Source organism: Saccopteryx bilineata, chromosome 10 (assembly GCF_036850765.1).
Source record: "Saccopteryx bilineata isolate mSacBil1 chromosome 10, mSacBil1_pri_phased_curated, whole genome shotgun sequence".
NCBI classification, from domain to species: Eukaryota; Metazoa; Chordata; class Mammalia; order Chiroptera; family Emballonuridae; genus Saccopteryx; species Saccopteryx bilineata.
The window spans coordinates 47,376,754-47,400,913 of NC_089499.1; the positions used below are offsets into that span (position 1 = coordinate 47,376,754).

Below are 24,160 nucleotides of genomic sequence, written 5' to 3' on the forward strand. Positions count from 1 at the left end.
GTTTGCTTGCTCTGAGTTTTCAGTTTCTGTTGGAGAAAGCCCCACTCTGCTAGGACAGGAAGAGGGGGACAGGGAAGTAGGTGGTCAGGGTTAGGCCAAAGGGATAGCAGGCCACCAGCAACCTGAGGGAAACCTTGGCCAGGACCACTGGGTATCAGAATGCTTTGGCCAGGACCCCCCGTCTCCCCTACCCTGGCAGAACTGGGCCCCTGCCCAGCCCATGGTGGACACTGCCCATGTATATCTGCTGTGCCCTGCCCCTCGGCTGAACTGTGGACCTGGATGTATCTCCCCAGGTGTGGCTGCCCGGTCTTCCCTGGAGAAGGGCCGGAGAACCCCTTTGCTACCCCATGCTCCCTTTTCTAGACGGGAAAAGTGAGGCCCAGAAAAGGGAAATTGATGCTTCTGTGTGACATGACATCGGGCTAGACTTGCACCCTAGCCCTGGACTCCCAATTGAGTGCTCTTTCCTATAGCCAGCCTTCCTGTCCCTTCCCCCACTGCCCATCTGGGCTGGGGGAAGGGATGTCACCCCTTTCTGGGTCCTTTATGGGTGGGAAGCATTGATGAGTCCTGGAATCATGCCAGCCACCTCCTTCTGCAGCTCCTGGGTACTTGCCATCTGTCGCTTTCACGGTGAAGCTGGGGCCTGTCGTCACACGTGGGGGCCACGTGCTGGGCATCTGGAATGTGTCAGGCAGCTCCATGGTGGGGCTAGAGCTCTGTGAGGGGCAGGTGGGGCCCTACTTGTCCCTCAAACTCCACCCTGCAGTGGTTGGGGCCGAGCCTCCCAGAGCCTCCAGGGGTCTGGGCCCATGTGGAGGGCAGTGCTGCTTCCCTGGGCTGCCAGCACCCGGCACGGGGAGGCCCAAGCCCTAGGTGTGGGTCCTGGCTGCTGCTTTCTGGCTGTGTGTTTGCCCTCACGGGGCCTCAGTGATCCTGGCCCTCCTGGCCCCAGGCCTCCTTCTAGAACGCTGAGGGTAAGGTAGGCAGAGCCCCCTGCCTGGCATCTGCAGCAGCCCTGATTGTTGAGCCTGTAGCTTGGGGACCCTCCAGAACATGCTGGACTTGCTGTTTCCAAGGTAGCTGAGGCCTAAGCTCAGGGACTCAGAGGATAGACCCGCCTCTCAACTTAGCATGGCAGGGGACAAATAAGGGCTTTCAGCCCTGTCAGTAACCACTTTCCTGTGTTAAGGCGGGGGGAAAGAGAGAAGAGGGGAAAGAGGGCAGGGCAAGGGAAAGGTTGCTGACCTGCTTTCTCTTCATGGTGTCACATCTGCCAATGATAGGAACATAAACAGGAAGTCCTGCCACGTGGCTGGCCTAACACTCATGAAACCTGAGTTTTTTCACTCAGCAAATATTTACTGATGCTACTCCCTGGAAGCCCCATGCTGGGCCAAGGGCAAGATAGACTGGGGAATTCGGCCATTTATTCATTCAACAAACATTTATTGAGCACCTGTATACTAATAACAATCAGCACATATTAGGCACCCTTTGTGTGCAATCTACTAGAGATACACTATCTCCAGTTTTCTCAGCAACCCTGCAGAGTAGGGAAGCTTGTTCCATTGCAGTTTAGAAAACCAAGGCTCAGAGAGGAGATCCACATGCATAGGACTGCACAGCTAGGAAGTAGCAGAGATTAGGATTTGAACCCGGCACTGTGTGAGGTAGAACCTGGGCTCTTTCAGTTGCCATCAGCTGCCCTTGGAGGTGTGAGAGGGGCCAAGACCGAGCCCCAGCCCTCCCTAGTGGGTGGGGGGATGGATGGGAACAGAGCCGGAGCATTGGGATAAGGGTAGTCCTTGACATACAGGTTCGGGGACAGCTTTAGGAGCTCAGTGGAGCCTCAGCACACACCCAGATATGTATTGCTGAATGAGTGGACGAAGGATCAAATGAGTGCCCCCCTGATCTGAGGGAGGTCTGGGAAGGCTTTGGAATATGGGACATTTGTGCTGAATTTTGAAGGCTGTGTTTTGCTGGGTGATAAAAGGAGGGACAAGCTTTTTGGGTTGGAGAATGGGCTTGGTCAAAGGCCTGAGGGCAGGACAGGATGGGCAATGTCCCAGAGTGTCCTGGACTGTCTGGGGCATGGGCCTTATGGGGCAGAAGTGGGGGGTGTTAAGGTTCAAAGAGCAGGTGGAGTTTCACTGGGATGAACTTTGAATGAAATGTTGGTCATGCTAAAGAGCCAGCACTCCATGCGCTGAGTAAAAGGCCCTAGTTTATTTTAGCCCATTACGGGATGTTGGAGAGGCTGTTAGTGACATGGAGAGCACAAGGCCAAAGCTCTAGGTGTTTGAATACTCCTTACTTCCCTCAAATATTGGATGTGGAGGCAAGAAAGGCCATTCTGGAGGAGAGTACAGCCCGGGCCAAGGCCTGATCGTAGGACCAAGCCCTCTCTCCAAGGCAGCAGTCATGATGTCCTGACGGAGCAGGAGGGCAGCGGGTGCTGACCTGACTCTCCCCACCACACACCCTTGTTTCCCACAGAGTGCAGCCCTTGAATGTAATTTTGGGCAGCAGGATGTCTTTGAGGCCATGTGGGTGAATGAATCAGCTGTACTCTGTAATCAAGTGGTGGTGAGTGGTGTGGTTCTGCGGGGGGGGAGGGGGGGGCTGCACAAGTCCAGATGCTGCCCCGCCTTCATCCCATCTAACCTCCCTCCCCCTTTTTGGTGCCCCCATTCCCAACAGCCCTGTCCTCATGTATCTCCATGACACCCTCTTCCCCAGTGACCCGAACATCATTTACACCCCTCATGTTTTTCCCATCCTTTTCCAGCTACACACGACCCAGAAAAGCCAGGTGTTTCCACTCAGCCTCCAACTAAAGGGACAGCCAGCCCGATTCCTGGACAGCCCTGACCCCATGACAGGTTGGAGCCCCCAACCTCCCCACATGGCCACAGGGTCCCCAGCCACAGTGGGTGGGGCTCACCCTTGCAGGGGGACCTCATTCCACTGCTCCCAGTAGAGTTACAGCTGTCCCATCTCACCTGGATGCGTTCCCTGATGCACACAGACTCTCAGATGCCAGCCCTACCAGTTAGTACGTATTGAGCAGCTACTCGACCAGGTACCATGCCTTCAAGGCATCTTCATGCCATTGGCTGTGGAACCTCAGGCATGTACAGTACTTATCTTTCCTTTTCTGAGCCTCAGTGTCCCCATGTGAAATGCGGGCACAGGCCATTTTGCAGAGGGCTTGGTGAGGATTTGCTGAGATGACACACATAAAGCCTTACAAGGGTGTCTAGGGCACAGTCGACACCCCTAAATGGTAGATGGTGTCTGTATGTTTGAGTCAACCCTCCAAGGGACTCAACTGTCTGTTCATGAGGACAGTTCATGGGGAACCTTAGACATCCCCAGTGGACAGGGTGCTCCCCACATCCCCACCACAAAGGCCTCAGCCCAGCCAGCACCCTGAGGCCCTTGAGGGTCCTCCGTGCATATCTCCGTGGGCCCCTCCCAGGGTCTGTGGCCTGCAGAGCCCACATTGCTCAGTGTTTCCCAGCATCCTGGATCCGCTCAGGCCTGAGTGTGAACCCCAGCTCTGTCACTCACAGCCTATGTGACCTTGGCCAGTCATTCTGTCTCCCTGAGCCTTGTGTTTTGTCTGTCAAATGGGGCTAATAAACAGCTCCCATATGATAGACTCGCAGTGAGGATGAATGATATGAACAAGGCTGTGGCTGCACTGGGGTTAGCACAGGCCCCAGAGGGTTTGGAGAAAGTACCAAGAACCTCATGGGGTCCTGACCCTCAGAACCGGGACCTGCCTCTGGGCAGGACACCACACTGAGTTGGGGAGTGTGGAGGGGACAGCGGTAATGGGGCGGGGCTAACCCATGCTGCCTCTGTTTTCCCCAGTGGAGGTCTATAACTGCGCCATGGGCAGCCCCGACTGCTCCCAGTGCCTGGGCCGGGAGGACGTAGGCCACCTGTGTATGTGGAGTGATGGCTGCCGCCTTCGGGGGCCCCTGCAGCCCCTGCCTGGCACCTGCCCCGCCCCTGAGATCCGGGCGGTAAGCACCTTCCTCCAGGGAAGCCCCCGCGTGGGCACCTACGCAGCACCCGACACGAGCTCAGGGACCCACAGCACGGGTGCTTGCACACGCCCAGGCACACACGTGCACTGTTACCTGTTGAACACCTGGGTGCCAGACCCCTCCAGTCCTGGCGACATAGCAGTGAACAAAACAAAGTACCTGTCCTCACGACGCTGATGTTTTAGTCGGGGCTGGGTAGGGAAATAGTTTATATGTAGAAGGTGGTAAGTACTGTGGAGACAGATGGCGAGGCAGGGAGGGACGTTGGGAGTCAGGTGGCAGAGATGCTGGGCTGAGTGTCCAGTTTTTTAGTGAGGGCAGGGAGACCTTGCTAGTGTGACAACTGCAGATGCCAGTTACTCCCAAGCCTCTGTTTTCATTAGGAAAAGGGTCTCAGGGAAGGATTCTGATTGACCCAGCCTGGGACAGGGGCCCATCCCAGGCCCAGCTAGTTCTGGCTGGGAGGTAGGATTGTGTGGTCAGATGTGGCCACTGAGAGTGGACCTCTGTGTCCTCAGGAGACCCTCCCCAGCACCACCAAATAGCATTGACTCTGCCCATTCACTCTGTGTCCCCAGACCCTAGTGGGCTTAAGAACTCACATACACGTCCTCACTGGCAGCCCCAGTGACCTGCCAGGTGACTGGCGGTCTCAATGTTCTCGGTCTTGGTGGCCCTGCCTCCCCCTGGCTGCCTGTGACAGTGGTGGGGAACCCTGCCAGCATTCTAGCCTCGGGACCTCATTCACACCTCTCTGTGGTCACCTGGCAGATCGAGCCCCTGAGTGGCCCCTTGGATGGTGGGACCCTGTTGACCATCCGTGGCAGGAACCTGGGCCGGCGGCTCAGTGATGTGGCCCATGGCGTATGGATTGGCGGCGTGGCCTGTGAGCCACTGGTCGATAGATACACGGTGTCAGAAGAGTAAGTAGTGTCTGAGTGACCCCCAGGCCCCACCCCACATCTCTGCTTGCTCTTATCCCCTTGGCCGTCTACCCTCCCAGCAGGCGCCCTGCTGCGCACCCCCATAGGCTGCTCACTCCCAGCTCACCTGGACTTTGCTGAGGTCATTCCCACCCACATCATGCCCTTTTCTGCTGGGGACATCAGTCTTTACCCTTCGAGTGCCCGCTCCTCAGGGAAGCCCTCCCATGTTGCCTTTAACCAGCCCAGCTTCCACAGAAGCCTTGCTCTGATGAAAAAAAAAGATGCATTTAAGAAAATGTGGTGTAAATAAAAGAAAAAAAATATTTAAAAAACAAAAACAAAGAAAATGTGGGGGTTGCTGGTGAGGTACAAAGGTCTGGGCCTCCAGCTGTGCAGCCTCAAGGAAACCCTCGGGAGCAGGGAATGAATGAACCAGATTTCCTTTGAGGGCCCCTATAGCAGGCTTGCTGATAGGGCTACCAGCCCAGCAAATGTTCTTGTGGTCACAGGATTTTCAGGTGTCCTAGGACACTATCTTGTCTCTAACTCCTTGTCTTACAGTTGCAAAATTGTGGGAAAGTTGTGGGGCAGTGGATAGTCCTCAGGAAGAGCCAGGTGACATTTGGGGGGCTCAGTGGCTGTTTTCTAACTGATAGGGAATTCAGGGGGTAAAGCCCTCAGGTGTGTCCCGGCCGAATGCCAGCCCCAGCCGGGAGTGGGAGGGGAGGTGGTTGAGTGCAAGAATGGGGAGTTCACATACCCTGGGGTACAATGGGGACATTGTTCTTTGGAGAAGCAGTTTGGTGCCTGACAGGCCGCCAGGATCCACAAGTTGCTCTCCTGACCAAAGCTGCCTCCTGCAGGATTGTGTGTGCCACGGGGCCAGCCCCAGGGGCCTTCTCCGATGTGGTGACAGTGAATGCCAGCAAGGAGGGCAAGTCACGGGAGCGGTTCTCCTACGTGGTAAGGGGGCTGCTGCCCACCGTCCCACCCACTGCCCCACCCACCCGGCCAAGCACACACCCAGGGACTGGCCCAAGGCCTGACCGCCTGCCTTTCACCCCACAGTTGCCCCTGGTCCACTCCCTGGAGCCTTCCATGGGCCCCAAGGCAGGGGGCACCAGGATCACCATCCATGGGAATGACCTACATGTGGGCTCCGAGCTCCAGGTCCTCCTGAATGACACGGAGCCCTGCACGGAGCTTGTGTAAGTCTCTTGGCCCCATTTCCCACTCCAGCCCATAGAAACCATGGGGCGAGGGAGCTGGAGGGGCGGGGGTGCTATCCTGGAATCATGCGTCACCCCTTGGCCAAGACCCTTTTCCTCTCTGAGCCTCAGTTTCCTCATCTGGTTATAACAGTATCAGTGAACTGTGGGAAGTACTTTGGGCCCAGCATACAGTAGGTGCTCCATAAGTGACGGTGCGCTAAAAATGGTGATGATTGCTCTGAGATCCTTAGGTCATGGTAAACAGCTCTGTCTATATTATGCACTTACTGTGTACCAGCTCTGTTAGGTACACAAGGCACTGCTAGGTACACAAGGATGAGCCCAACACAGTCTCAGCCCTCAGGGAAAAGCAGACACTCCCATAGGAAATAGAAATACCCAATAGGGTTGGGATTAGGAGAAAAGCCTGGGCTTTCAGAGCCGTGGGACAGGACCCTCATTGAGGGCAGAGTCAAGAGAAGAGCTCTGGGAAGGCTTCTTGGAGGAGGTGGGACTGGGTAATTGGGTAGTACAGGCAAGGTCAGAGAAGAGAAAGGAGGATATTCAAGGTGGGGAGGGGTAGAGTGTGGCAGTGGGAATATGGAAACAGATTTATGTACAAGGAGGCAGAAGACCAGGTTGGGGCCAATTGAAAAGGCCTAAATCCAATACAAGTGCACAGGTCTGTGCCCCTGGGTGATGGGGCAGGGAGCGTTGGGCAGGGGCAAGCAATGGGAGCTGGGGCTCTGCTGATGAAGCCCATTGCCCTCACTCAGGCGCACAGACACCAGTATCTCCTGCACGGTGCCTGGGGGCGCCCTGCCGACTCCCGTGGCCGTGTGTGTGCGTTTTGAGCGCCGGGGCTGTGTGCGTGGCAACCTCACCTTCTGGTATATGCAGAACCCGGTCATCACAGCCATCAGTCCCCGCCGCAGCCCCATCAGGTGAGACCCTGACCCTGATCCCCAGGTGGTTCTAGCTCTTTGGGGCTGCAGGTGGGCTGACGAGGCTTGCTGTCCCCACAGCGGTGGCAGGACCATCACAGTTGCTGGCGAGCGTTTCCATATGGTGCAGAATGTGTCCATGGCTGTGCACCACATTGGCCGGCAGCCCACGGTGAGGGGGCAGGGGACCGAGGTGGGTAGGGCTGGTGGGGATGGCCGGCAGCCTTGACTAACCGGGCCGTACTCTGCTGCATCTCCCATCTTTTTGCCTCTTTGTCTGTCTCTCTCCTGTCTCCCCATTTCTTCTTATCTCTCTGTCTCCTTAAACCTCAATCTCCCCATTTCTCCATGTCCATCTCTTCATCCCCCATCCCCAACCTTGGCCCATGGCCCTGTCCCACCAGCTCTGCAAGGTTCTCAATTCTACCCTCATCACCTGCCCATCCCCGGGGGCCCTAAGCAATGCATCAGCACCAGTGGACTTCTTCATCAATGGGCGGGCCTATGCTGATGAGGTAGCAGTGGCCGAGGAGCTGCTGGACTCCGAGGAGGCACAGCGGGGCAGCAGATTCCGTCTGGACTACCTCCCTGACCCTCAGTTCTCCACGGCCAAGAGAGAAAAGTGGATCAAGCACCACCCTGGGGAGCCCCTCACCCTAGTCATCCACGTGAGTGCTAGCAGGTGCCAGGTGGGGGCATTGAGCAGGCTGGGCTCAGCCATGGGCCTGGGTGAGCACTCCCCTCCTCTCTCACAGAAGGAGCAGGACAGCCTGGGGCTGGAGAGCCATGAGTACCGGGTCAAGATAGGCCAAGTGGCCTGTGACATCCAGATTGTCTCGGAGAGAGTCATCCACTGCTCGGTCAACGAGTCCCTGGGCACAGCTGAGGGGCAGCTGCCTATCACAGTGAGTGGATGGGGCACTGGAGGCAAAGGAGGACCTAGTCCCCAGCCCCATCTGCCTGAGCACCTGTCCCTAGCTCAGCACATTGGAACTGAGCATTTTCATGCTCAATAGCTTAGGCAAGCAGAGCAAAGCAGAGCTTTACATCCCTACTGGACAGATGAAGAAACAGGGGCGAGAACTTAAGGTCTTGCTCAAGGTCACTGATGCCCCAGCTAATCAAGGTCAGTGATAGGCCTGATGGGGCTGGACTCTGAATGGCTGTAAGAACTTGTCCCTGTTCTACTACATGCTCCAACCACAGTGTGTGCTGCCAGTCACCACACAGAATCATGGAGGGGAGGGAAGCAAGAGGAGTGGAGAGAGGGCCCAGAAAGTGGGATCTTTTCTTCACTGTACCTGCTTGCATGCCTCTTGGGATGGGGAGCTCATTTCCTCACACGAAACAGTATCTCCTCAAGACAGCTCTGACCGGGAAAGCTCCCTTTCATCTACACCTCAGTCCCAATTCTGCCCTCAGTCACCACCTGTTCCTCTGGTCCCAGGACAACCCTACAGGTACTTGGGAATGGCAGCCAGGACCTGTGAACTTCCCTGGCTCCTCCACTACTTCTCCCGGCCTGTAATAATAATCATAGCACCCTGTACTGAGTTCCTTTCTGTGACAGGTCCCTGACTACAAGCATGACAAATATCTCATTTAGCCCTCAAGCATCCCCAGGAGGTGGGCGTGGTTATCTTTGTGTTATAGATGTGGTATCTGAGCTCAGAGAGGGTAGGTGACTTGTCCCAGGCCACAAAGCTAGTTAGGAGAAGAGCCAAGGCCTAAGTCCAGGGAAGCTCCAAGCCCCTCCCCCTACCTTTGTGCAGATCCAGGTAGGGAACTTCAACCAGACCATTGCCACGCTGCAGCTCGGCGGTAGTGAGACCGCTATCATTGTTTCCATCGTCATCTGCAGTGTCCTGCTGCTGCTCTCCGTGGTCGGTAAGGAGCCCTGCCCTCATAACACCTTGGAGGGGAGACCTACCCCACCTTGCTCCAGCCTCTCTGAAGATGGGCAGATAGAAGAGAAGGCATCGTGGGCTGGGGGCACAGCTTAAACGTAGGCTTGGGGGTAGGAACAGGTTCCACGCCCAGAGGCGGGATGAGAGGTGTGCTCAGCTCCAGCACAAATAGGTGGGGGAAAATAGATGTTGGGATGCTGTCTAGGCCCCGGCATGGGCCCCAGTGCCAGCCAGAGGAACTTGGAACCTTGCTTCCCAGTCAATAGAGAGCTACTGAAGCTACTTAAGAGAGGGTTGTTCATGGAAGTTAACCTAGGATTTACTGCTCTTAAAATAATGGTATAAAAGTGATATATATATATATTCAATGTAGCAGAGAAATTAGAACCCTTATACACGGCTGGTGGGGTTGGAAAATGGTACAGCCACTTTGGAAAATACTTTGGCAGTTCCTAAAAATGTTAAAGAGTTACCATGGGACCCAGCAATCCCACTCCTGGGTATCTACCCAAGAGATATACTTGTGCATGAACATTCATAGCAGCAGTATTCCTAGCAGCCGAAAAAATAGACACAATTAAATGTCCATCAACTGATGAATAAATAAAATGTAGTATATACATACAATGGGATATCAGTCATAAAGAGGAAAGAGTTCCTGACATATGTTACATCATGGATGAACCTTGACAACATTATGCTAAGTGAAAGAAGCTACTCACAAAAGACCACGTATTTTCTGATCCCATTTATATGAAATGTCCAGAATAGGTACAGAAAGCAGATTTTTGGCTGTCGGGGGCTGGGAGAGTGAGAAGAGGAAGTGACAGCTAGTGGCTATGTGTCTTCCTAGGGCAATGACAGTGTTTTAAAAGTAAATAGTGGTGAATATACTAAAAGCTGTGGATGGATATATGGCATGCACATTATATCTTAACAAAGCTGTTTTTTTAAAAATAATCAATATAGAAAATTTTAAGGAAAACTGAATGAAGTGAAAAAAATACCCATCATGAACACCCTGTATGTTTTGGTATATTTCCTATCAGTGTCTTTTCTTAAAATTTTATAAATATTATATATATAGTAGACACAAATGTATATTGTATATAAAAATGTAAAATATTTGAATATATATATATTCCATCTCCCACCCCAGAAAGGAATCATAATATAATGCTACTTTATAATCTGCTTTTATTTATTTATTTTAATAGCATTTTATTTATTACTTAAATTTTTTCCCCACTGATAAAGAGGTAGGGAGAGAGATAGGGAGAAGGACGAGAGAGAGAGAGAGAGAGAGAGAGAAGCATCGGTTCATTTCTCCATTTAGTTGTGTACTCATTGCTTCTCATGTGTTCCATGACCTAGAATTGAACCTATAACCTTTCTGTGCTGGGATGATGCTTTATCCACTGAGCCACTCAGCCAGGGCTATAATCTGCTTTCCAACGTTTCTTAATTCACACGTAACACTTAGTCATTGTAGAAAGAATTGAAAATGCTAAGAAAGAACAGAATTCACACATCATTCTCTCACCTAGGAAAAGCCACTGCTTACTGCTATTTTACATACACAGTTCTTTTTATAATGGGACATTGAACCTTATTTTACTGTCATTCCCCAAACCTTTTGTCCCCTAGGAGTTTGTCAGCCAGTGGGGAGGGGAAGACTGGGCACCTTCCCGCAGCCTGCCCAGAGGAAGTAGGGAGACCAGCAGGCAGGCCCCCTCCCTCCAGATGAGGCCCTGCACAGAGCAGGGCCAACTCTTTCCAAAGGGCTTTCAAGGCCTGACCCCCTCTCCAATGCCTGCAGCCCTGTTCGTCTTCTGCACAAAGAGCCGCCGTGCTGAGCGCTACTGGCAGAAGACGCTGCTGCAGATGGAGGAGATGGAATCTCAGATCCGAGAGGAAATCCGTAAAGGTAGTGGGGTGGGGGCCACGCAGGACCATGAGCCTCGGCTTTCCCAACAGGGGAATGGGTTTGAGATACACTCACCGCCACCTACATGTCACAGGCTTTGCAGAGCTGCAGACAGACATGACGGATCTGACCAAGGAGCTGAACCGCAGCCAGGGCATCCCTTTCCTGGAGTATAAGCACTTTGTGACCCGCACTTTCTTCCCTAAGGTCAGCCTGTGCCCTCATCAGCCACCTCATGGGCTCCGGGATGTCTGAAGGCTGTGGCACTCTAGAGGGCACTTTTATGCACATGGGAAGACTTGGCTAGCACAATGTGGGCCCCTTGAGCAATGCAAAACCTGCCCACGGGGCCTGCCAGGGGAGGGGGCCAATTTTTCCCACCCACTTTTCTTCTCTACTCCCTTGATGTTTAACTGGCCATATAGAAGCTGGCTGTCAGCCCTGCTCTTGGGTGCTAGGCCGGCCTCTCCCTCGCTGAGGGGCAAGCGGAGGTGGCCCAGGTGCTCCCAGGCCTCACAGGCCCTGCCAGCCTCTCTCGTCTCTGGGCCCTGCCCAGCCAGGCTTCTCTTGGTCCCCACATCCCCTCCTCCCGCCTGCTAGGCTCTGCCCCACCCCATGTTTCCCATACCTCTTTCAGTTCGAAGGGCTACTGCCCTGACCCTTGGCCTGTCCAATGCATTTGTGCTGATAGTCAGTGCCGTTCTCGTGTTCTGTTCATACCATTCTTCATGCAGCAGCCTCTCTGCCTCAGTTTCCCTTATTCCACACTGAGCTGCCTTTGTTTCCTTTTAGGCCTTGTGCCCTCTTGCATTGCTACACCTTGGCTCATGCTAGTTCCACTCCTTTTCCTCCAGGAAGCCCCCTGGGACACCCTTCCCCACTCCTCTGGAATCCTGTGAATCCTTGGTGCGGCCCATTGCCTCTAATTCCTCTGTAAAGTGTCCCTTTGTTTTTGTTGAGGGGCCCTTGCATGCCAATCAGGGGAGTCTGTAGCCCTGCTGAGATGCTGGGGGTCTGCCTCCACAGTGTTCCTCCCTCTATGAAGAGCGTTACGTACTGCCCACCCAGACCCTCAACTCCCAGGGCAGCTCCCTGGTGCAGGAGACCCACCCTCTGCTGGGGGAGTGGAAGGTGAGTACCCCTGACCTCCCCCATGCACACACACTGGGCTACTTCAGAGCAACCCCGTCCCTCTCAGGCCCCACTTTCCAGCTCATCTGACCCATTGATTTCAATCATGGGGGAGGGCAAGCATCTGCCACTGGAAGGTAGTTGAGTACTTCATCCCTGGAGGCAATGGAGCAGCCCTTCAAGGTGCTGACCCCAGGCTAGGTAGAGAGGGGAGAGAACTGGGCCTCCCTGGACATCCCACTCTGCTTGCTGCTTAGAGAACAGAAAGTGAGTCCTACATGGGGATGTGAGTTACCTCCAGGCACCCTTGCCCTTCTTTGTGCTCCACTTTTCAATTTACTTGAGCCATTGTTCCCAGTTATGGGGAGTTAGGAGGCATCCACCATTGCAAGGTAGTGAACTCTCCATCCCAGAAGGCATTCAAGGAGCCATTCAGGGCATTATAAGTGCTGACTCCTAGGCCAGGCTGAAGCACTGGACTCCTGTGATTACCCCATCACCAATTGCTTCTGCAGATTCCTGAGAGCTGCCGGCCCCACATGGAGGAGGGGATCAGCCTGTTCTCCTCACTGCTCAACAACAAGCACTTCCTCATTGTCTTTGTCCACGCACTGGAGCAGCAGAAGGACTTTGCAGTGAGAGACAGGTCAGGCCACAAGACTGTCTGAGGCCATACTGCTAGTCCTGGGTCGGCCTGGCCAGACCCTAGGCTGGGGCACTTTGCAAATTACCATGTTCTCTGGGAAACTAGCTGGCTCCCAGCATCAGATCCTGAGTCCTAGGGGTCCCTTCTGGGCCCGGATTCTACCTGCACAGGCACACCAGAGATAAAGCAGCCGGCAGCTCCCAGCATCAGATCCTGAGTCCTAGGGGTCCCTTCCTGGGCCCGGATTCTACCTGCACAGGCACACCAGAGATAAAGCAGCCGGCAGCTCCCAGCATCAGATCCTGAGTCCTAGGGGTCCCTTCCTGGGCCCGGATTCTACCTGCACAGGCACACCAGAGATAAAGCAGCCGGCAGCTCCCAGCATGAGGTCCCTAGATCCCGGGCCATGAGATGCAGCTGGAGCTGATGCCCTGTGCCTACCCACAGGTGTAGCCTGGCTTCCCTGCTGACCATCGCACTCCATGGCAAGCTCGAGTACTACACGAGCATCATGAAGGAGCTGCTAGTAGACCTCATCGATGCCTCTGCCGCCAAGAACCCCAAGCTCATGCTGCGGCGCACGGAGTCCGTGGTCGAGAAGATGCTCACCAACTGGATGTCAATCTGCATGTACAGCTGTCTGAGGGTGAGGCAGGCGTGAAGGCGCCACCCACACAGCAGGGACCATTGCCTCCCAGTCTTCCTGTGATAGATTGGACTTCATTTTATCCTTCCGGCAACTCTTCCAGGAGGGTTAGCACGTCCTTTGTGCAGCTGTGCAGAGAGGGGCTCAGAGGAGGGCAGGGACAGACCCAGAGGACCCATTATACAGAAGGGGAACTGAGGCTCAGAGGAGGCCTGGCTGCCTGAGAGGGTTCAGAGCCAGCTCAGGGCAGAACAGAGGCCGTGTCAGAGACCTTGTTCTAGAAGATTGTCCTCAGTCATCAGACCTTCCCTGGTGTGCCCCTGGGCTGCTGCTCTGGGTTCAGAAGGTAAAACAGACCCCAGTCCGGCCTTGAGGCTCTCCAGCACTCGTGGAGGGAGATGTGGAAACGAACTACAGAGGAGCTCAACCACGGAGGCCTCTGACCTGGCTGGAGGTTCAAGGTGGCGGCCTAAGTAAGGGTTTGAGGAAGGACGAGCCAGGCAGAGTTGAGCAGGGAGGGTGCTCCAGGCTCTGGTGACAGCAGGGCAAAGCCAGGAGGAGGAACTGTTTATGAACAGAACTGAAGGAAATCCAGTGAGTCTTTCTGATAAGAAGAGGCTGGAAAGTCCAGTAGGGCCCGGTGGTCAGGGCCTTCTGCACTAGGGCTTCTCTGCAGAGCAGTTGCTCCATCCCTGGTCCTCATGGACTGTCTGGCTACCTTATGGTGGTAGAGGCCAGGAAGTTGTCTGGGGATCACAGGAGAAATGCACAGGCCTATCTAAAGCCCAGAACCAGGGCCTCAGATGTCCTGGATTTGAGTCCTGTCTTTGGCATAAACCAGCTGTGTGACCCCGGAAAAGGCATTGCGTTCTCTGTACTGTGGTTTCTATCTATCTGGTGGGGCCATGCCCCTGGGCTTGGGGCTTGTGAGGGCAGATAGCCTGGGAGCCCAGTGGTAGGGAGAGAGGGGTGGGGGTGGAAAAGAGGAGGCTGGGCCTGGGGCGGGGCTCACAGGACACAGCCCCCTGGGGCTCTCCTAGTGCTATTGGCCTTTGATTGGTCTGCACCGGCTGCCTCTCCAGTCATCAAGGAAGACCCTGCTGCAACAGGGACCACAGGGGCTGCAGTGGACCTGACCCGGCTCCCCTGGCCTCTTTATGTGGCTTTCCCTCTGAACCTCTGTTTCTTCCTCCAGAAAATGGGGCATCACTGGCTCCCGCCCCTCAGACCTGTAGACCTAGATCAGGAATAAGAGCTGGCATAGTACCTTCAGCATCTGTCCAACTCTGCCTAACACTATTATGCACTTAATTTTTTTCCTTATATCAGCTTACCATTTTTACCCAAACATCTACCATCAAGGCAATACCTGACCACTTGTTATAAAATGACCATGAAAATCAGCTGGCTATGGCTAGCAGCCGACTCCCTTTCTGGCTGTGCATTCTATGAAAATGCACCATCAAGAGCAGGGGTATCTGAGGCCCCAGTCAAGCCCAAGATTTGGGTTGAGACCATATCTGTGTTCTGCTTCTACCTGAACTCACTTTGGGAGGCTTAGCAGAAAAAGTCACAGGTTTACGAGTTAGCCGCTCCAGCTCTGCCACTTCCATGCTGGGTGACTCTGGGTTGGTTGCTTGCCCTCTCTGAGCCTCAGCAGTGAGGATGGTACATGGAAGGGTTGCTGGGATGATGAAATGAATGTTTCTGCCCACAGCCAGTGGTTTTCGACCTTAGAGTCCATGGAGACTTCAATGGGGGCTGGAAGAATGGCACCAGGATCCAAAATGAGGATATTAAACAGGCAGCCATGGAGGTGTTGGTGGAAGGGGGTTAGCGAGTGTTCCAGGGCTGCAGCACGGCCAGAGGCTTGGGGGCTGTAATATGGTGGGCGGACAGGGAGATGGTGGGGGCCAGGCAGACTGGGCATCAGCCCCTGACAGCCCCTGCCCACCCCAGGAGACAGTCGGGGAGCCGTTCTTCCTGCTCCTGTGTGCCATCAAGCAGCAGATCAACAAGGGCTCCATTGACGCCATCACAGGCAAGGCCCGCTACACACTCAACGAGGAGTGGCTACTCCGGGAGAACATTGAGGCCAAGCCCCGGGTGAGCCTGGTGGGCGGGTGGGAAGAGGGCAGCTGGGCAGCAGTGCGGGACCATCTCCCGAGATGGCTGGGAGGGGGGGGTCCCCACATGCCTGGAGGCTGTGTTCCTGCCCTGCCTCCTCTGGCGGGTTGTCACCCTGCTTGGGTCTAGGGGAGGGATAGTAAGAATTTGCCGTCCTTCCCCTTCTCTTGCAGAACCTGAACGTGTCCTTCCAGGGCTGCGGCATGGACTCCTTGAGCGTGCGGGCCATGGACACCGACACGCTGACCCAGGTGAAGGAGAAGATCCTGGAAGCCTTCTGCAAGAACGTGCCCTACTCTCAATGGCCTCGCGCCGAGGACGTCGATCTCGGTGGGCAGGGTGGGGCAGCACAACTTAGCGCTGGGCTGTTTTGGTGGGAAGTAGCCCCTGCCTTAGCCATGCACTCCTTCCACTGAGCAGATGTGCACAGATTTTGGCACTGGGGACATGGGAGATGGTCAGATGAGTGCCCATCAGCAAAGAGCTCCTGTTCTGGTGGGGAGATTGGTCCTGTGTGCGCAAAGCTGCAGGCAGTAGCAAAAAAGTGTTCAGGAAAGGCTTTTCCAAGGAGGGGATATTGGGGTGGATTTTTTTTTTTTAAGAGACAGAGTTAGAGAGAGAGAGAGAGATAGGGACAGACAGACAGGAACGGAGAGAGATGAGAAGCATCAATCATCATCTTTTTTTTTTTTGCGACACCTTAGTTGTTCATTGATTACTTTCTCATATGTGCCTTGACCGTGGGCCTTCAGCAGATGGAGTAACCCCTTGCTCAAGCCAGTGACCTTGGGCTAATGCTAGTGAGCTTTGCTCAAACCAGATGAGCACGCGCTCAAGCTGGCGACCTCGGGGTCTCGAACCTGGGTCCTCCACATCCCAGTCCGACGCTCTATCCACTGCACCACTGGTCAGGCTGGAGTGGATTTTGAAAGATGCATAGGAGTCCGGGTTTGGCCAAGAATTTTGGGCCATTCAGTCTATGATCATGGGCCTTTCCCAAGCACTTGGTCTGTGCTAGGCTCCCTTATAAGCACCAGGCTGTAATGAACATGCAGATACAGTACTGTCCAGAGCAGAGGCTTCAGGTGGCTCACCAGGGCTGGCATGCGGTGGGCAAGACAGGCTCTGAGATGGGCTGGGCTGGTGCTCAATCACTCAGAGCCTAGAAGGGCAGAGGCAGCACTTGGGTTTTACCCTGAGGACTGGGGAGCCACGGAAGGGGTAGGTACCAGCAGTAGTAACAGTAACAACCCGAGGATGAGGATATTCCAGAGCTCCTTCTCTGTGCCCGCTACCACAGCCCCCTGTTCCCTAGTTTCTTCCCCCACCCCGTTCACAAATGGGGACATAGAAGCTCAGAGAGATGCATGGCCTCCCCCATGTGGCCAAGCTGCTGCTGTCCCCTCAGGCTTGCTCCCTGCGCCTGGCCCTGACACACTGCTCCCTCTCCCCAGAGTGGTTTGCCTCGGGCACGCAAAGCTACATCCTCCGGGACCTGGATGACAGCTCAGTGGTGGAGGATGGCCGCAAGAAGCTCAACACGCTAGCACACTACAAGGTGGGGTCCCTAGCTCCACCCAGCCTCCGCTCCCAGCCTCCCTAACCTGGCCTCTGACCCCGGCTTCTCCCCTCCTGTCAGATCCCTGAAGGAGCCTCCCTGGCCATGAGCCTCACCGACAAGAAGGACAACACGCTGGGCCGAGGTACTGCTGGTGGGCCGGGGAAGGGTGTCTACGCCCCTTCTGAGCAGTCCCAGTGGGGAAACTGAGGCGTCAAGAGGCAGGCTGGGCTGGGTCGTGGCCTCCTTGGTGGGAGCAGGGGCCAGGCTCCTCTGACCCAGTGCTGCTTGGGAGGGACTTCCTCTGGGCAGCCAGAGAGGGGTCCCAGGAGGGCGGCATGTGGGTCTAATAGGTCTGAGTAGCTGCCAGGCCAGAGGGGGTGTCTCGCGTGCCCTTCTGGGCCTTGGGTTCTATCCCTGCCTTAAATCCCACTGTCTACACGCTGATGTCCCAGGTCTACTGTCCAGCTGCCAGGTTTGGAGTCCTAGGCTCCTCTGGGTCTCGGTCCCCTCCTGAGGTCAGAAGCAGGATCTTGGGTCTCTCCCAGCAGCTTGTGAGGTCTGGGTTGGTGGGAGCTCTGGGGCCAGTGGTAGAGTGAGGGAGGCCTCTCCTCTCCCCACGGGTGACTATGTCTGTCTCTCCCCCTCCCTCTCCCCCTCTGTTTCTCCTATCATTTGCATGTGTCTGTCTCTCAATACCTCTTATCTTTCTGTCTCATTCTCCATGCTTCTCTTTGGAACTCTCCATTTCTCTTAGTTTCTCTCCCTCCATCTTTTTTTCTCCATTTCTGTTTCTCTTTCCCTCCCTCCCTCCCTCCCTCTCCTCTCTTGTTTATTTATTGTGTGTTTTTCTTCTCATAGTGAAAGACTTGGACACAGAGAAGTATTTCCATTTGGTGAGTGCCCGGCCACTGGCCCTGGGGGTTCCCGCCCCTGGCTGGGTGTGGACTTGGCTTCCTGCCTCCCTGGGCCTCTGGGGAGAGTGCTCCCAGGCCCTGGGAAAGGCGGGGGGGTGGGAAGTGGAGACGGGAGCCTGGTCGTTTGTGTATACGAAGTGTGTGCCTATGGGAGAAGGACTGGACCTCCCCGGACAGCCGAGGGGGGTGCCTGGCGCCAGCACTGACCATTGCTCTGGCCTTCAAGGTGCTGCCCACGGATGAGCTGTCAGAGCCCAAGAAGTCTCACCGGCAGAGCCACCGCAAGAAGGTGCTACCTGAGATCTACCTGACTCGCCTGCTCTCCACCAAGGTAGGCCTGGCCTTACTCTCTTGTCTTGGAAGGGGGTGGGGGCGAGAGTTCTTCTTCTGTAGAGCCATACGGGCTCCCAGGGCTTAAGGTTCTGCCCAAGAAGGGTTTTTGTATATAGCCATGAAAGGTGACCAACAGACAACTTCTGTACCAGCCAATGTAACAGAGAGGACAGCGGACGCCCAGAGGGGTCAATAATGTCTTCAAGGTCACACAGCTTAGGTGGCAGTTTATGCCCTAGAGACCACATCTTGGCTCCACTGATTTCCCACTCTACACCCCAGACTTTTCAGCACCCCTTTGAGGTAGACTTCACTAACCCATTTCACAGACAAGAAAACTGAGGCCCAGAGAGGTTAGGTGACCGCCTGATGCCGCATGGCTTCCACATTCACCAGCTCAAGCACCGCAGGCTCCCCAGGGCCACCCGCGGGTCCTGCTTACTCACCCATGGCCAAGGCCAGGAATTTGAGCCCCACCCTCTTTCAGCCCTAGACTACACATGGTCATGGGCTGACGGCAGCCACCATGCTCCCCTGCAGGGCACGCTGCAGAAGTTTCTAGATGACCTGTTCAAGGCCATTCTGAGCATCCGTGAGGACAAGCCCCCTCTGGCCGTCAAGTACTTCTTCGACTTCTTGGAGGAGCAGGCTGAGAAGAGGGGGATCTCGGATCCTGACACCCTGCACATCTGGAAAACCAACAGGTGGGTGGTGTGTATGTGGAGAGGGCTGTGCAACTTCTAGGTGTCACTGCGGGCAGCAGTAGTGCGGGCTTCAGAGCCCAGTCTCTCAGTCCACCTGCTGGGTTCAGTCCTATCTGCCATATTTCCCAGCTCTGTGATCTTGGGTAAGTGACTTAACCTCTCTGTGCTTTAAGTTCCCCCAGCTGTAAAACCAGGGCAGTAAAAGTAATTTACCTTAATTACCAAGAATTAACTAGAACTAGACATGAGCCTTACGTAAGTGTTGCCCTATCATCATTCTCCCACGATTCTCTTCAGGCAGGCACTGTCGGCTCCATATTACAGGTGGGAACACTGAGGCTCATGGAGATATGGCTGCCCAAGATTATGCAGCCCTTGTGATGGCAGAGCCAGGCTCAAAGCCTGATCTCCCATACCCAACTTATAACCTTCTTTTGAGGCATGTCTTAGCTTTGGAGGGTAACATCCCAATAAGAAGTTGTTGAAAACCTCAGCCTGACCCTCCGAAAAAAGCCACAGGCCCAGAAGTTTCTGTGCAATTTCAAAGGTGTCTCAGAGCTCTGGAGGTCCATAGCCCTGGGCTGCCGGAGTCCCTGGGAGGCCCCCGGGTGGTGAGGTGGGTGTTACCAACCCTCTGGGCCCTGAGGCCAAGGCCAGGAATGCAAGCCCCACCCTCTTTCAGCCCTAGCCTGCTGCTAACGGTGGACTTCCTGCTGTTGTGCGAGGCTAAGGGAGGAGCCTGGGTGGCATAGCGGTGCTTCTAGTGAGAACCAGGACCTGGCTATAGGCTCCTGCAGGAGGCTCCATGGAGAGGGCAGTGAGGGCGGACTCAGGCCCCCACACTCCAGCTAAGCCTGCAGCCCCTGACTCAGCCTGCTGCCCTGCTCCCTGCAGGAAACCTGGCTCCTAGCTGCTCCTAGCCCAGTAGGCAGGAGTGGTCATCAACCCCATTTGCGGGTGAGCAAATCAAGGTTCCTAGAGGCTCTACCTTGTGAGTAGGCTGCACCAGCCCTGAGTGGTAAAGCCAGCCTGTGCTCTAGACCTGGCTGCCCTGCCCTTGGGGTGGGCTCACACTGCCTTTGTTGCCACCAACCCACAGCCTTCCTCTTCGGTTCTGGGTGAACATCCTGAAAAACCCGCAGTTCGTCTTTGACATCGACAAGACGGACCATATTGACGCCTGCCTGTCGGTCATCGCACAAGCCTTCATTGACGCCTGCTCCATCTCTGACCTTCAGTTGGGCAAGGTCAGCTTCTGCCAGGGGGCAGGCTGCCCAGTGATGAGACTGAGGTCTTTCTGGGAGGGGAAGCACAGGAGCTCAGGTCTGGCGGGTGTGGGGATGAATGGGGACATTACAACTGGGGGAGACTCCCAAACGCTGGCACCTGTACTCAGACACGGCATCGCTAGACCCCAGCTGCTCCTACCTCAGGCATGCCCAGCCTCCGCTTCCAGCATTCAGCCCACAGAGCCAGTCCTGGGAAGCCAGTGTGGAGTGGGAAACCTGCTTGGTCAACCACCACAGCATCTGAGAACCAGCCAGGCTCCAGACGGCCATCCTGAGGGTTAAGAGCCATCTGGGTGGGCACTGAGTGGAGGGGAGGGCAGAGGGGAAACAGGTGATCACGACCTGTGAGATACATGCCGGAGGGAGCTCCGGAAGGCGTCTGTCTGGGGAGAGGAGAGAGGGTGGTGTTCCTGGCAGAGGGAATGGCATGGGAAAGACAGGAAGGCGTGAAAGAGGCCTGGTTGCTGTGAGGGTTAAGGAAATGGTGTGAGCAGAGCTGCCGGGCGGGATGGCAGGTACATGGCCCTGCACTGAGCCCATGACTCTCAGAGAGGCCACAAGAGATAGTAAGTGCCATCACTTCTCTACACTGTCTTGAAAGGCAGGATGCCTGTGACAAAGAACAGGGAGTATACTTGGCACATTTCACTTTCGGGCATTGGAAACATGTGGTGGGAACATTCCACTGAGCCAGCAATCAGGCTTCCAGAAATCTTAGCCACCAAGACCTATAACCCTAAGCAAGGATGTAAACAGAACAGCCTGTGTGCAACCAAGAGCTGGCACAAACCCCATGCATTTATCCCCCTAAAAGAAGTAGGGCCCGCCCTGGCTGGGTAGCTCAGTTGGTTAGAGCGTCATCCCAATATGCCAAGGGTGCAGATTCAATCCCCGGCCAGGCACATAAAAGAATCAACCAGTGATAGCGTGGATGGGTGGGACGGGCAGGTCAATGTGTCTCTCTCTCTTTTTAAAACCAAGAAATTTAAAAAAAGAGAGAGAGAGAAGAAGATCCCCTTTCAGGTCATCACCCTGATAGTCTCAGAAGATGGGACAGGGGTTCAACATAAAAAGGCAACAGAGGGAAGGGTGGTGAGCAGCCCCTGGTTTGAAGCCGGCAGAGTGGGAACACTCAATGATTGGGCCGTTAGTGGGGCCATAGGGACCATGGCTCGTCCAGAGAAAGACCGGTCCTTTTATTCTCTTATTCCCTCACTCCTCCCTACCCAGGATTCACCAACCAACAAGCTCCTCTATGCGAAGGAGATTCCCGAGTACCGGAAAATTGTGCAGCGCTACTACAAGCAGATCCATGACATGACACCACTCAGCGAGCAGGAGATGAACGCGCACCTGGCGGAGGAGTCGAGGGTGCGGCTGGGCTGTGGGGGTCCGGAACGTGACTGTACCGCGAGGGGCTGTGAAAAGCTGCAGGGCTTGTGTATCAGCTGCAAGCCTGGGCTGGGCCCAGGTTTGATGGGTTAAGCACCCTCCCCAACTCCTTTCTCTTTGCTTGCAGAAATACCAGAACGAGTTCAACACCAATGTGGCCATAGCAGAAATTTATAAATATGCCAAGAGGTATCGCCCACAGGTGGGTACCCCCGGGGTGAGGCGCCCCACCCCACTTCATGCCAGAGAGGTTCCCACTCCAGCATTCACATCCCAGGACACCTCTGCTTTACGGGCGGGTCACCAGCTGTGGGAATCCAGGCAGGGTGTTCTCCCAGCTGCCCCTCTGCTTCCCCTCAGATCATGACTGCCCTGGAGGCAAATCCCACGGCCCGGAGGACCCAGCTGCAGCACAAGTTTGAGCAGGTGGTGGCTCTGATGGAGGACAACATCTATGAATGTTACAGCGAGGCTTGAGCCCGTGGGAGACGGTGCTGGGAAGGAACCAGGCACCTGGCCCTCAACTTCCTTTGGTCCCCAGTGCCTCTGACTCCGCTGGGAAGTGACTGAGCAGTCACTGGAGAGGGGGAATGAAGGGCCTCTCTGAGCCAGGCAGAGGAGCCCCTAGCCCTGGCCCCGTCAGCACCTCTGTCCCCAGACCTGGCCTCCGGGATGGGGACTTGAATGACACACAGCCAGTCTCTAGGAAGGCTCCCACCGTCCACCAGCACAAACTGGACGGTGCTCCCCACTCACTCTCTCACAGCCAGGTGCTAAGAGCCCTGCCCCACTCGGCCCAGCAAACCAACAAGCAGAAAAGGCCACCTGGCGCAGAGGCCACAGCCGGAAACACTACCTCAGCCCTTCCGATGGAGGGGAGGCCTCCTTGAACCAGCCTTCGGTTGGTTTCTGCTTCGACCATCAAAACATTGTCTCCATCTCCTCTCACCCAGAGAGGGCCCTAGCCACACCCAGTTCCAGATTTTTATTGCTCAGGCGGTTACTGGTAGAGTGGGCAGTGGCTGCTGCCTGTGTGGAGGCTCCACAGGCTATTCTTGAGCCGTGGAGGGCAGAGGACAGGGGACCGGAGCTGGCAGTCCTGGTCTTGGGGGTGGGGGAGGGGCTAAGTTGCACCAAGGCTGTAGCTGGGCTACTTGATCTTGCTGGAAGTGTTTCTAAAGATAGTACCACTTTTTGTTGTTTTTTTAAGAAAGCTTTTATATATTAAACTTATCACATGCCAACTGTGAATAGCTGCCGCTTGTGCAGAGGACCTGGGGTGGGGACCGCGGGGCTCCCAACGCAACACTGGAAATACCTGTTCCAGAGGATGGGCACACCTGTACAGCTCCCCCTCCACCCTGAGAAAATCAGCCATTCTGTTCCCATCACAAGTGACCCTCTCGCTGACTCAATTCCCCCACAGCTGACCCGGCCAGTGCAGGGCCTGGCGTGGAGCCCCGGGGACTGGGCCAGAGGGGGTGGCTGGGATGCTCTGGAACCTTCTTTATAATAAAAGCCTGATGGGAAAACCTACTGTGGACTCCAGTCTTTATCCTATAATGGCCAAGAAGGGAAAATAGTGCTTGTTAGCAAGAGGGAGGGGACCCCGGTTTAGAACCTACCTCAGCCTTCTGAGAAGGCTATGCGATGGGACAGTGTGGCTGCCTGCTTGCCACGGGCCTGGCCCACAGCTGACATCCCCTAGGCTCTGAGGGCACCCACAAGGACTTCTAGAAAGATGTCACACCTCCTGTGTGCCATCTACCCCTGGACAGGCCCTGCTCCTTAACAAGCCCATAAGGAATGTACGTACTATTGTGCCCTTTTTAGAGATGTGGAAGCTCAGCACAGATGAGGAATTTCCACAGGTCACAGAGCCAGGGGCGGCAGAGTGGGGGCATAGCCTAGGCTGTCTGGGCCCTCATTTCTCATCCGTGCGTCTGCCAGGCCAGAGTCTCCACAGCAGCCCTCCCAATGTGAAGGGAGGCCCAAGTGACCACACTTTTTAGAAAGAGCTAACATTTACACACTCACCCTGAACTTTTCGTCAATCTTAAATATATATGTATTATTAACTCCATTTTTCAGATGAGGAAATCTTTCCCCCAGGCCAGTAGGGCAGCCTGACGAGGTCAGCAAACCCAGAGACCCCAGCCCACCCAGCTGGGTCTGAGCTGGGCGTGAGGCTCATCTCTAACCCCCCGGAAAAGGTCAATAGAAAGCAAAACTGCCTCCAAATTAGAAGCAACTGAAGTTTTTTCCCTTTATGAAGGAAAAATAAGCACACACATTTTTATCAAGGGTAAGAACTGGGACAGAAGAATTCATACAATTTAAACAAAATCCCACAAATACCAGTTTTAGAATTAATGAGAACAGAGAAGTGAGAAAAGTAAACAATCTTTAGCTTCAAAAATAGCCTTTTCCTGTAG

The 24,160-nt window shown here is 54.9% G+C and overlaps 1 protein-coding gene across 1 annotated transcript in view; it reads left to right on the forward strand.

The window, feature by feature from the left end:
* PLXND1 (plexin D1) overlaps positions 1–23,261 on the forward strand; it is a 52,616-nt gene extending 29,355 nt beyond the window's left edge. Inside the window, exons 10-36 of the mRNA XM_066244528.1 lie at positions 2,506–2,595; positions 2,798–2,891; positions 3,889–4,043; positions 4,839–4,990; positions 5,857–5,956; positions 6,062–6,201; positions 6,981–7,148; positions 7,230–7,320; positions 7,553–7,816; positions 7,904–8,053; positions 8,921–9,035; positions 10,875–10,982; positions 11,077–11,189; positions 12,009–12,113; positions 12,629–12,759; positions 13,207–13,405; positions 15,365–15,511; positions 15,706–15,862; positions 16,987–17,090; positions 17,172–17,235; positions 17,952–17,986; positions 18,234–18,338; positions 18,881–19,044; positions 20,144–20,291; positions 21,564–21,704; positions 21,853–21,927; positions 22,086–23,261. Of these exons, the coding sequence (XP_066100625.1) occupies positions 2,506–2,595; positions 2,798–2,891; positions 3,889–4,043; positions 4,839–4,990; positions 5,857–5,956; positions 6,062–6,201; positions 6,981–7,148; positions 7,230–7,320; positions 7,553–7,816; positions 7,904–8,053; positions 8,921–9,035; positions 10,875–10,982; positions 11,077–11,189; positions 12,009–12,113; positions 12,629–12,759; positions 13,207–13,405; positions 15,365–15,511; positions 15,706–15,862; positions 16,987–17,090; positions 17,172–17,235; positions 17,952–17,986; positions 18,234–18,338; positions 18,881–19,044; positions 20,144–20,291; positions 21,564–21,704; positions 21,853–21,927; positions 22,086–22,202 (3,432 nt within the window). The 3' untranslated portion in view covers positions 22,203–23,261. The remainder of the gene's footprint in view (positions 1–2,505; positions 2,596–2,797; positions 2,892–3,888; positions 4,044–4,838; positions 4,991–5,856; positions 5,957–6,061; positions 6,202–6,980; positions 7,149–7,229; positions 7,321–7,552; positions 7,817–7,903; positions 8,054–8,920; positions 9,036–10,874; positions 10,983–11,076; positions 11,190–12,008; positions 12,114–12,628; positions 12,760–13,206; positions 13,406–15,364; positions 15,512–15,705; positions 15,863–16,986; positions 17,091–17,171; positions 17,236–17,951; positions 17,987–18,233; positions 18,339–18,880; positions 19,045–20,143; positions 20,292–21,563; positions 21,705–21,852; positions 21,928–22,085) is intronic.
* Positions 23,262–24,160: the final 899 nt, after the last annotated feature.